The sequence below is a fragment of the Sus scrofa genome, chromosome 16 (genome assembly GCF_000003025.6).
Source record: "Sus scrofa isolate TJ Tabasco breed Duroc chromosome 16, Sscrofa11.1, whole genome shotgun sequence".
Taxonomy (NCBI): Eukaryota; Metazoa; Chordata; class Mammalia; order Artiodactyla; family Suidae; genus Sus; species Sus scrofa.
In genome coordinates, this window is record NC_010458.4 from 19,602,096 (window position 1) to 19,614,768 (window position 12,673).

At 42.7% G+C, this 12,673-nt stretch overlaps 1 protein-coding gene across 1 annotated transcript in view; it reads right to left on the reverse strand.

Moving 5' to 3' along the window:
* The window catches only part of ADAMTS12 (ADAM metallopeptidase with thrombospondin type 1 motif 12), a 373,778-nt gene that overhangs the window by 55,093 nt on the left and 306,012 nt on the right, over window positions 1-12,673 (reverse strand). Inside the window, 1 exon segment of the mRNA XM_021076980.1 lies at window positions 10,519-10,729. Coding sequence (XP_020932639.1) covers window positions 10,519-10,729 — 211 coding nt within the window.

Below are 12,673 nucleotides of genomic sequence, written 5' to 3' on the forward strand. Positions count from 1 at the left end.
TCAGCCTACACCACAGTCACAGCAACGCAGGATCCGAGCTGCCTCTGCGACCTACACACAGCTCACAGCAATGCTGGATCCTTAACCCACTGAGCGAGGCCAGGAATTGAACCTGCAACCTTATGATTCCTAGTAGGATTCATTTCTGCTGCGCTATGACAGGAACTCCTAATGTGAAATATTTATATATTCTCTGGAATATATTAATTATAACGAGACCTTCCCTTTATATATTTAGGAACTATCCATTATAACTCACATAGCCTCACCAGGCACCATAAGCTCCGTTTTCTGTGTCAGGTAGACTCAGATTAAAAGCTGGACAATCACTATACTCACACATGTACCAGGACCTTTTCTGAAATTTAAAGGCAAATAGTTAATTAAAGGTGGGAGTAAATACCCTTTTCAAAGAGTTCTGTTAAGTTCTGTAGCATGGTGCTGAAAGTTACATGGGGGCTGTGGCAGGGGCCCCTCTGCAATGGCCCCTCCACGTTCTGCAGGGCATGCAAAGCACCAGCAGGTGCCTTTGGGGAAGTCCGAACAGGACAGCCCTTCCTCAGCATTCATGGTAAAGAATATTTATTTCATTAGTCTCAGCAGCTGCAAACCATGCATAGTTGCTCTATAACACTAAATTTCTAGATGGATTTTGAAAAATCCATATTCTTAACAAACTGGTCTACTTTTAGCTTTTGGTTCCAATGATATTTTAAGTTATCCACTGAGATAGTTGGTTCTTGAACATGGACTGTCCAGGAGTCTGTACGGGTTGTTTCACATTTTTCTGTCTTGTATGTCTTATCCCACAGTAGGTTTCTTGAAGATAGGGACTATACCATGCTTCCTGGATTTCCAAGGGCTTCACAGCCACTATTCTGTGTGATCCCCTGTGGATATCAGCCCTGTGATACTGATAGGGGTGTGAGGTTCCCATGGCTGGAATTATTATTCCATCTTCCACAAGGGAAGAAACTGAGACATAGGAACCTGCTTGAAAGTCTTCTAGTCAGTGGCAGGGTGAGAATTAAATTTATTTCATGCCCCCAACAGAGCCTAGCACAATACAATGGACAAGTAACTTCATTTATTCACAATGGACAATTCCATTATTGACTTGACCAAACTTTTCGATTTCTGAAAAGTTACCCAAAGGCAGAACTGTTTCTTAGCCATAACCGAATTCCAGGAGAGTTCTTGGGACACAATGATTACTTACTATATATATTTTTATGTGACTCACCTGGAAAAAAAAATAGGAAATGGGAAAATTCTCCCTGTGATCTTATGCATTTTTTTAAGCTTGAGTTTCTTGCTTTCTTGAGTTCTATTTTCAATTTCCTCTGTGTGGGAAAACAAACTCCCCCTTTATTTTGTTCCCACCCAACATAATCACTTGTGATATATGATAGCTCTGTGAAACGGGCACCTTTGAAAAGCAGGAGGCCCTTGTGAGCACAGGAGACCATGCAGCTCAGAGAATGCAGATCTGGGTTCAACCAGTAATGGTGTGAGTTTAAGATATCAACGGAACATCCAAATGCTCAGCTCTAAGCCTGAACTTCCAAGTCTGTTCTGATATAATACTAATCTGTGGTGAGAACAGTGCTTCACAGACCAAGAAATGCACACTCGCTTCCAACCAAATGGCGACTACCAACTACAGCTCTCAGAGCCCACTGGGGAGAAAATCATCTCTTCTGGCACCTTCCGTGACTCGCTTCACTTTCGAGCCTGGAAAGGGCAGGCTGGGGGTGTTTATTTTCTGGGTTTACCACAATATTTCTGTTCTTCTCATGTATGAAGATACTTTTCTGCTCCATCCATTTCATTCATGCTGAGTCACTTTTTCACTTGTTACATTCTAACCTGAACTTTTGGGCTTTTAAATCTTCACTTTGTAAAAATGTTCAATCTAACTGAAAAAAATCCTCCACTATGTCTGAACATATTTCTACACTGGCTGCCCTGCTGGCTCTGTTTCAAGAGCTAATTCGTAAATGAGGACCCTGCTTGCGCTAATACCTGCTATTCTCAAGCAGAGGTGCACCCCTCTTTGGGGTTTCTTTCCAAGAAATGTCAGAGTAGATATATGTAGCTCAGAGTAAGAACCTCTTTGATTTTTCTTTTCTTTCTCTTCATTCTCTCTCTCTCTCTTTTTTTTTTTTTTTTTTTTTTTTTGGTCTTTTTGCCATTTCTTGGGCCATACCCGCGGCATATGGAGGTTCCCAGGGTAGGGGTCCAATCGGAGCTGTAGCCACTGGCCTACGCCAGAGCCACAGCAACGCGGGATCCGAGCCATGTTTGCAACCTACACCACAGCTCACGGCAACACCGGATCCTTAACCCACTGAGTGAGGCCAGGGATCGAACCTGCAACCTCATGGTTCCTAGACAGATTCGTTAACCACTGAGCCACGACAGGAACTCTTCTTTTGTTTGTTTTGATTTGCAATGCCTCTAATACCTATAGATTTTATGGTACACCTTCACAAGTATTTTTAAAAATCCCAACATATATAAGTGTATGCCTTCCATCTCATGTTGAATTATGAAGGAAAAGAGCTATAAAACCTGTAAGAAATAGCTTAAAGCCTCACTATGCCATTAACAACTCCATGCATGATGTAGGGACTAAGCCTCAGCTTCCTCATCTAGAAATTGAAAGTAATACCTTTCAAAGCTGCTGTGAATATTATATAAGACAACACCCTAAACATCATGCAAAATATGCAGAAGACAATTGGGAATTGGAAGCTATTATTACCACTATTATAATAATGAGGCTGATAATAATAATGGACATAATAACAAAAGGCAGGGGGCCCCAATTTCTACATCCTTGTAAAGCACAGAGTGACACACAGACCCATGTTAGGGGAGGCTGTGAGGTGAGCAGCAGTGTGAGTGAAGCAGTTGTAGACACAAGTCTAAAAGACAGGCAGTAGAGAACCATATACCCCATTGGCTTATTGCTGGATTTATTTTTTAGATTCAGATTTCCTAGGGCTAAGAGATGAATATACATTTTTATTTTTAATTTACAAATTGCAAATACTAAGTAATCCAATTCGCTATGAACTCCTTCAGCCTAAAGGAATAAAGCAGGAGTGGAGTTCCTGCTGTGGCTCAGTTCTAATGAAACCGACTAGTACCCATGACTAGTATCTTGGGTTCAATCCCTGGCCTTGCTCAGTGAGTTAAAGATCTGGCATTGATGTGAGCTGTGGTGCAGGTCGCAGATGCGGCTTGGATCTGGTGTTGCTGTGGCTGTGGTGTAGGCTGACAGCTGTAGCTCTGATTTGAGCCCTAGCCTGGGAACTTCCATATTCCATGGATTCAGCCATAAAAAGACCAAAAAAAAAAAAAATCAGGAGTAAATAATAGCCATCTAGGTGGTTGTTTAATTAAAATACATTAGATTTTATCTTTTAAAAGATTATTCTGGAACAGAAATGCCGAGGTGGCAGCCCAAGGGCTAAATGTGGCCCACTGGCATGTATTCTTTGGTTTGCACAACCTTAAAACAAATGAGCAAACAAACAAAAAGACAAATTAGTGGCCAACACTGAAAAATGAGCAGGTTTCATATTAAAACTCCAGATTTTCAGATTCTCTTGAAAAAGCAGATGATCTGCAGTATTGGCCCCATTCCCAAATGGCAACTCAAGACTTAATGGATCCCTGGTCTGGGAGAGTTTATATATTTATACGTTTTCCACCTACCATCCATCCCCCTCTGCTTTCCTCTGCCTTCTTCCCCCAGGGGACACAGAATCTTTCCAATAACCCATGGATGCCCTCCCTTTGCCTGGGGCATATTGTGCCCAGTGAGACAGTGTGCCCTGCCCATCAAGTACATTGGGGCTAAAAACTCAATTGCCTTTTCTCACCTGCACAGCAGAACAAGCAGTGCTGTTTTGTATTCAGCCCCCGCTCCTTCTAGTACATCTTCCGACTGTGTTTACTGCCTTAGGAGCTGTCAAGCCCTTCAGACGAGATAAATGCAGGACACAACACCACACTTGGAACTCATCTCAACTAGCAGTTTCAGGATTCTCAAAACCCATTTCTGCTATGATTATCTTCTGTCCTTACCATATAATTCTGAACTCTGTACCAGGCAAACAGCTCATCCACCTATTAATATCCTCTCTGGGAGGTAACCTGCCCTCACTTGCCATCACTCCTAGATTAAGGCCTCTGTGGAGAGCCCCCTGAGAAAGAGGTCCGCTGCTAAGTTAGTCCACTCCACCCGCCTGAGGTGCGCGGTGGGGGAGAGGGCTCACCACCGGCTCAGAGCTGTAGTGCGGAGAGAGAGTTTATTCAGAAACACAGTTGGGGTTTTATCAGAGAGAGTGTGGGCTAAGGGGATGAGGAGAGAAACAGCTAATGCTTTGGGCATAAAAACATTTCATGCATAGTCTCAGGAATTTATAAACGAATGACTGGCCCTCATACTAAAACCATTTTGAAAGTAAGCCAAAACCCTTAGGTACTTGTTGTCTAGGCTGAATTGTGTCTCCTCCAAAAATGATAAATCAGAGTCCTAACCCCCTACTCGCCCTCTTCCCTCGGACCTCAGATGTAGTTTTCTTTGGAGATGGGGTCTTTACAGAGATCAAGTTTAATGAGGTCACGAGGTTGGCCTTTATCCAATTTGACTATTGTCCTTATAATAAGGGGGAAATCTGGACACGGAGACATACATAAAGAGACAACACTGCTTGAAGATGAAAGCAGATCAAGGTGATGCACCTGCAAGCCAAGAAACACCAAAGATTGTGAGCAAACCACCAGAGGTCAGGAGAAAAGCATGGAAAAGGGTCTCCCTCACAGCCCTCAGAGAGAACCTCAAGAGTGACCTTGAACTTGCACTTCTAGTTACAAAAGTGGTGAGACAATATACTTCCGTTGTTTCGAACACCCAGTTTTTTGGTCCTTTGTTATGGCAGCCCTAGCAAATGAACATAGTACTTTAGATTTAAAAAAAAAAAGATCAAACATGATGAAGAGATTGAGCATGGCCCCAACTGGTTTTCCGTGAGTAGCTGTGTCAGACAAGAGTTCACACATGCGTTCTCCAGGATACCTGGCAAAGCCCAAGCTGCTGTGTCTGGGCAGGACTGAGATGTTGGCACTTGCGGAGTCCTATGCCAAGAGAGCAGGGGTCGAGGCTAAAACATCAGGGGGTCCCTGGACCTTAAGTGAAACTGGGGAGTGCTGAGGGTAAGCGACTCAGCCATGTCTCCTGGCCTTCTGTGCCCTGTGTCCCTTCAGTCTGCAGGAACTCCTGAGGGTCTGCACAAGAGTTTTATTTGCGTGTTCATTTCGCTCTTCATTGAGCAACAAGTAAGTAAGCCATTGGCACTTGTTGCAGTGCCTTTTGTGTGAAGGGCCAGGAGAGCTTCTTTGTAAAACATGCAGTCTACCTGGTCACTTGTGCAAGCCAATACCCAAGTGGACAACTTTGCACTTAATAGCAAGGCTATTTTCAGTAGCTAGGCTAATTCATCGTTTTGTTCATTTGTTTGTTTGTGTGCTTTTGTTAGGCCTGGAAAAGGCTGATTAAAGATCTCTGCTGACCCCAGGCCTGTCTGCTCTGGTGGCTCTACTCCATGGCCCATCAGATATGTCAAAAAACAACTCTAGTCTCAAGTGAAACATTATCTTTTTCTATAAAAAAATGATTTGAAAAGCTTTTTATTCCTTTGCTTTTGAAAATATTTGGTGAGGGCAACTCATTTAATGTATGAGCAGCTTTGATTTCTCCACAATCATTATGCAGAGTCTGGAATTCCAGTGAGATGTGAAAAGCTGATCTATAAATTGTTTCCAAACATAATACATTTTTTATGAATACTGAGAGCTGTCATCATGTTAAATTTTCCAGATGTTTGAGATGCTTTATGCCACAGTGTTCAGAGTAAAATCTTGGTTGCCTGCATTCAAATCCTGAGTCCATCACTTTGGAGGCTGTGCAAACTTGGACAAGTTTCTAAATATCTCAATGCCTCAGTTTCTTCACTAGTAAAATGTGACTAATAAGGCCATTGTGAGATATCATGTAATACCTACTAAGGTGTTTAAAACACATACTAAATGTTCAGTGATTATTTGCTCTTAAGACGTAATTAAATATTGATTTCTGATTTTGCAGTGTGCTTTGCTTTATTGGAACAATACATTAGTGCTTTTCTTTTTTGTTTTTTTTTCCAGGTCTCAAACATTTTCGTAGGCCCATGAAAAATTTGCAGGCTCTAAGCCCTAAGCTTACAGTGCTCCATGTATCGGATGGCCCTGAGTGCAGGGAGAGAGCTGGATGAAAATGCAGGGGCTACAATTCTGTAAAGGCACATGGGTGCCATTGATCAGACAGGGCTGGCAAAATCAGAGTAACGTGGAAAATGGACACTCGTCTTCTTCTTCTTCTTCTTTTTTTTTTTTTTTTTTTTTTTTTTTTTTTTTGCTTTTTAGGGCCGCACTTGTGGCATATGGAAGTTCCCAGGCCAGGGGTTGAATCAGAGCTATAGCTGCTGGCCTATACCACCGCCACAGCAACACGGGACCTGAGCCATGTCTGCACCACAGCTCACAGCAATGCCGGATCCCTGACCCACAGAGTGAATGAAGCCAGGGATCAAACCCGCACCCTCATGGATACTAGATTCGTTTCTGCTTCTCCACAAGGGGAAATCTGACCCTTGTCTTCTTGCTTGATTATAAAGTTGCCATTTAGTGAATGACTACTATTTGCTAGGCACCATACAAAGGGCTCACATGGATTATCATTAAGCCTTACCATAACCATGTCTTTCTAAATGAGAAGAGGATGAGAGAGGTTTAACACTGGCTCAGTTAGGGCTTGGCAGGGCTGGAAAACCTAGAAAAATTACTATCCCACTAAAGCTATTGATCTAACTGCTGAGAGATACAGGGGAATTAATGAACTAAAATCAACCTCATGGAGTTATTTAAAGGGTGAAATGAGACACCTATATAGTGTGGAAAGCTCTCAACAAATGATGGATGATATTCTCATTATTACCATGTATTCACTTCACTAATAAATGATTATATGTACAGCATTTCCTATGTGCTGGGCACTGTTCTTGTTAAGAATTTTGGGAATATTAGCTCATTTAATCCTCATAACTTCCCTAGAGTCTAAGTACTATAGTTATTCTCATTTTAGGAATGGAGAAAACAAGTCATAGAAAACTAAAAAGTAACCATGGAGAGATTAGAGTCACATATCCATTAAGTAGCAGAGCCAGGATTTCAACCCAGAGGGCCATGCTCTTCACCACTAGGCTGGCTGCCTCTCACAAGGCATGTCACTGAAGTGATGCAACTACTGGGAGCCACAGAAACTTGGATAATTGTCTCCGTTTACAACAGAGTCCCACTCCTTTACCCTCCAAGCCCAGAAAGTAGGTTGGGCCAAACAAAGGGTCTTGGTGGAGCCTGAGATTAGGGGTGTGAGTCAGACGTCCAGAGCATGAACTTAGAAGGGAAGGGGCTGGTCACAGGACAGCTGTCCTTGGGGGGCAGCCTCTGGCTATCACCAGCAAGGGAGAGACCTCCTCCTTCTGACTCCTGCTGGGTCAAGGATGAATGGTCCAGCCTGGCACAGCTAAGTCCACCCTCCCCCCACTGCCTGGGTTGGCAGAGTTGCTTAACAGGGAAGGACTGCTCATGGATTTGCTTCTTCTCCTCCTTCTCACCTTGGACAACTCAGGGAGGACCACTCTACAGGATTCTAGGAGCCTCATGGTTCTTGGGTCTTTTGACCCACACCCAGTTACATTACAGCTTTACACTCATCCAGGGTGACCCAAATGGCCCAGTGCAGACCAAGTGATTGGGTATGGTGGGAACACTACTTTTCATTAATTAGTGTTGATCTCAAGACAAAATACAGACCATAAATATTATGAGCAGCAAGAATCACTACATCATCTCATAAAAAGGTATCCTGGCATGTTAGTAGAATGTCAAAGACATTCAACATATTTCAGCGGAGCTCATTAGAGGGCTAACGTATATAGACCTGAGCAAGACAGCAGAGGAAAGAAAGGAAGACCCATTTGATGAGTATTCTGATGCTGATCAACTAAAAGCACTTCTGAAAACCTCCCTTGAAGGAAGACAGTGGGTCCGCCTTTCTGTTCAGCTCTGTCAAGTGAACACTAGAAACTGGATTCTATGTCTGCTGTCAATATAATATTCGGTGGCCTCTATTTGGAACAACAGACTCAAGTACTTGTCAGATCATGCAAACTGTTCTCACCCTTGTTAAGGCACATCATTTTGCTCCTCATAAACATGAGCACAACAAAAAGAACTCTTCAGCTAAATATGTAATTGCATTCCTTTGAAAAAGCATGAAGATTCTGGCCATTAGTAAATTCTACATGACAAGAATTATTAACTGCTTTAGATGCAGCCAACACACTTTTGGTAAACAGATTTAATGGTCCAGTCACAATACCCCATTCAGGCTTATTTGACAACACTGTAATTTACTGCAATCGAGGTTGGCAGTAGACTAATAGGTCAGGCCAGCTACAGGCTATGATTGCAACTTCCCAGGAATAGCAGGGGGAATATTCTGGCCTATTTCTGATGTGTGCACATACATCAGTGCAATATCGGTAACACGCCTGTATTAATTTGCAGCTATGTTTTCTTTACATGTATACCTTTGTCTTTTCCTTTTTTTGGTCCCAGCTCTTCCATTTGATAAATTCTTACAATATAGAGGCCATACTTTCCATTTCTTTTTTATTTCACCCCGATGTTCAAGAGCATATTCCGTTTAGAATTAGAAGCTAAATAAACCTAAACTGTGACCATGAGCTAATGAAATCGTTTTGGAAGTAAGGTTATCAAAATGGCTATATTCAAATGAGTGTTTCCTGCTTTCAAATAGTTATCTTCAGAGATGGTACCTTTGCCTACAAAAAATTCAAAATCTTCTTTAGATAATACTTTCAGAGTACCTTTAGAAGCTATAAAAAGCAATAGCATATATTTAGAATCAAATACCACTCTAAACACAAAGGTTTTATCCAAATGGACCAAATTATCCTTTTATCCATCAGACTTAATTCTAATCAACTTTCTGTGGCATTCTCCTGAGTCAAAGATTTTCCATTTCTCCAAAGGTGAGTCTAAGAGGGATTCCTAAGATATCCTGGTCAATGGTTGCATTGCCGTGGAATCCATGTGGCTTCCCAAGGGAGCTCATAAGAAGTCGGCAACTGCCTATAAATTCTGGCCTGTTGGTTTTAAAAAATAATTTATTTTCTAGTAATTTCTTAGGTCATTTATTTTCTAGTAATTTCTTAGGTCATTGACTGAAACACACATGAAAGACCAGAGCAAGGCCCCTGAAGACTCCAGCACCCTTGGAGATAGGACGTTCTACTTCCACTACAGACTCTGGAAGAATAAGATGGTCCCAGGGCCTGTGCGACCCAAAGAAAATTATAGCTTGGAAGTCTGTCATGACCCTCTAGCCCATGGATTTTTAATTATACTCAGAAAATTAGATCAGATTAATTTGGGGGAAATGCAGCACTATTTGAATTTATATGGCTAATAATAGCACTTGTCCTAAACCCGAATAGATGGATGGTTTGAGGGGCTTGGCAAAATGGCAAGTACACTGCATATCTTTCCTCTGTTAGAGTGACCTTCCTCTGGTTTTAGCATAAAACATAACTACCAGTAAATGTTTGACAAACCAGTTCTTGGGGTGGGTGGGGCAGCTTGATTTGCTACCAATGGTTTAATAATGGGCCAACAGAAATCCTGAGGATTTTTCAATTAGCCATCATGAGTCTGAGGGAGCAACATCCAGCTCATTCCTGGCAGGTATCTGACCACTGGACAAGTGAGAGGAAGGCCGTGTAAGAAAGGAAAATAGACATAATGCCATTTGCAGCAACATGGATGGAACTAGAGACTCTCATACTGAGTGAAATGAGCCAGAAAGACAAAGACAAATACCATATATATCACTTATAACTGGAATCTAATATCCAGCACAAATGAACATCTCCTCAGAAAAGAAAATCATGGACTTGGAGAAGAGACTTGCGGCTGCCTGATGGGAGGGGGAGGGAGTGGGAGGGATCGGGAGCTTGGGCTTATCAGACACAACCTAGAATAGATTTACAAGGAGATCCTGCTGAATGGCATTGAGAACTATGTCTAGATACTGATGTTGCAACAGAAGAAAGGGTGGGGAAAAAATGTAATTGTAATGTATACATGTAAGGATAACCTGACCCCCTTGCTGTACAGTGGGAAAATAAAAAAATAAAAAAATAAAAAAAAGAAAGGAAAATAGGCAAGACATGGGAAATGCAGGGCATAAGCCAGAGGTGATAAGTACTGGCCACTGTGCAATTTTGCCTTGGGTCGCTTTGCAGTGGTAAATGAAGACAAGTGGGTTGGGGGCTGATAAAGCATGAATAATTGCCACTTTCCCTTTGACCCTGCGCTCACCTCACTCCAGTTGCCCACCGTCCAGTCTGATGGACACAGAATGTCTCTGTTGCAGGAAATGAGGGTCTTGGGCTTCAGCAGGTGCTGGCAGTCCGTAGCCGGGAGGGCCTGCTCATCTGAGCCCATGGTCTGGATGCACAGCACTGTTCGCTTCTTCTCTCCGTGGGGCCCACATGTCGCCGAGCACGCTTCCCACTCCCCGGCCCACCACCTGCAGACACACGTAGACATGGAGACAAGATCACCCAGAGGAGAGATGATGCTCAGTCCAACCAGGTGCACGGGGACAGCCAGGAGGGCGTGGAAGGTACTCCAGCCCAGGAGAGGGCCTTCTGGCTTATTCAGTCATACCCGAGGCCCCAGCAGAGCACTTGGCATAAGCAGATGCTAACTAAGGATGTCTTTCAATGGGAAGAAAAAAAGCCCTCTCTTTTCAGTCAAGAAAACTGAGGTCCAGTTTTCTGTTATACAGTCCCAAGCGAGCTAAAGCCTTACTCTCCACATCTCTTAAACAGAAGTGATAATATCAATTTTTTTTTTTTTGGTCTTTTGTGGGCTGCATCCACAGCATATGGAGGTTCCCAGGCTAGGGGTCCAATCAGAGCTACAGCTGCCAGCCTATGCTATAGCCACAGCAATGCAGGATCCGAGCTGTGTCTGTGACCTATACCATAGATCACGGCAATGCCAGATCCTTAACCCACTGAGTGAGGCGAGGGATCAAACCCGCAACCACATGGTTCCTAGTCGGATTCACTTCCACTGTGCCATGATGGGAACTCCAATGTCAATGTTAAAGGAAATTAAATGAAATATCAGTTTATGCACAGTCCATGGTATAGCGCCTGACATAATATGAACTCAGTCACCTGTAATTATTGCTGTTTTGGCTATTGCTATTGAGTAAGAGAATCCAATTAGAAGCTGGATCTCCTGGCTCCTAATTGAGTGTTTTTCTATTTCAATGTGAAGCAGATACTTAAAAACTTACCAACTTTCAGTCATTTAGGAGATGATCAGTCAGGTGCATTGTCTTCATTTCCCTCCCTCCCCCATCTCCTTCAGTCTATCTGTTAATATCCTCACTGGTCCCTTTAATAAGAAAGGAGTAGACAGAGTTCCCATCGTGGCGCAGAGGAAACAAACCCGACTAGGAACCATGAGGTTGCGGGTTCCATCCCTGGCCTTGCTCAGTGGGTTAAGGATCTGGCATTGCTGTGGCTGTGGCTTAGGCCGGCAGCTACGGCTCTGATTGGACCCCTAGCCTGGGAACCTCCATATGCCACGGGTGCAGCCCTAAAAAAGACAAAAGACAAAAAAAAAAAAAAAAAAAAAAAAAGGAAGGAGTAGAAAAACAAATGTATTAAATAATTTCCTTTTTTGGAAGCTATTCTTAATAAGTTGAATGGTTGAAACTGTTGGCTAAATTAACACTCTGCATTCTCCATGGGAAAAGGAAGATGTGTGCTCTTTTTCTACCCCATTATCATGGATTGACTCAATATTCTAGGATGTGGGAGAAGTCCCTATTGTGGCTCAGTGGAAACAACCCGACTAGTGTCCATGAGGACACCTGTTAGATGCCTGGCCTCGCTCAGTGGGTTAAGGATCCAGCGTTGCTGTGGCTCTAGTGTAGGCTGGCAGCTGTAGCTCCAATTTGACCCTAGCCTGGGAACCTCCATATGCCACCAGTACAACCCTAAAAAGGCCAAAAAAAAAAAAAAAGATTCTAGGATGTGGGCCCACTGTTTATACAAAGTTGCTTTTGAAAGTAGCAAGGAGCCCTCTTCAGAGCCTTCTCTTTTATTCCTTCTCCGTCATTGTGTAAATCTTCCTCAACACCAAACACAGGACAGGTGTCTGGACACGTGTTCAACAGTTCCATGATTGCTTATTCACCCCTCTGTGCAGGAATAAAATGGAATAGATTTGTTTTTCATGGGAAATTCCTTCATGCCTGACCTTAAGGAAGCCTTCTGACCTTGAGATAATACCGACTTTTAAAGATAAAATTTTGTATCCTTACTTACATTTATAAAATATTGGACTTATTTGGGTAGAACTTCTTTGATTCTCATACTTTTAACATCTAGTTTAAAATATTAGAAGAAAGCTCTTCCTCAATTCTATTATACTCTTCGGTTCATAAGTCATT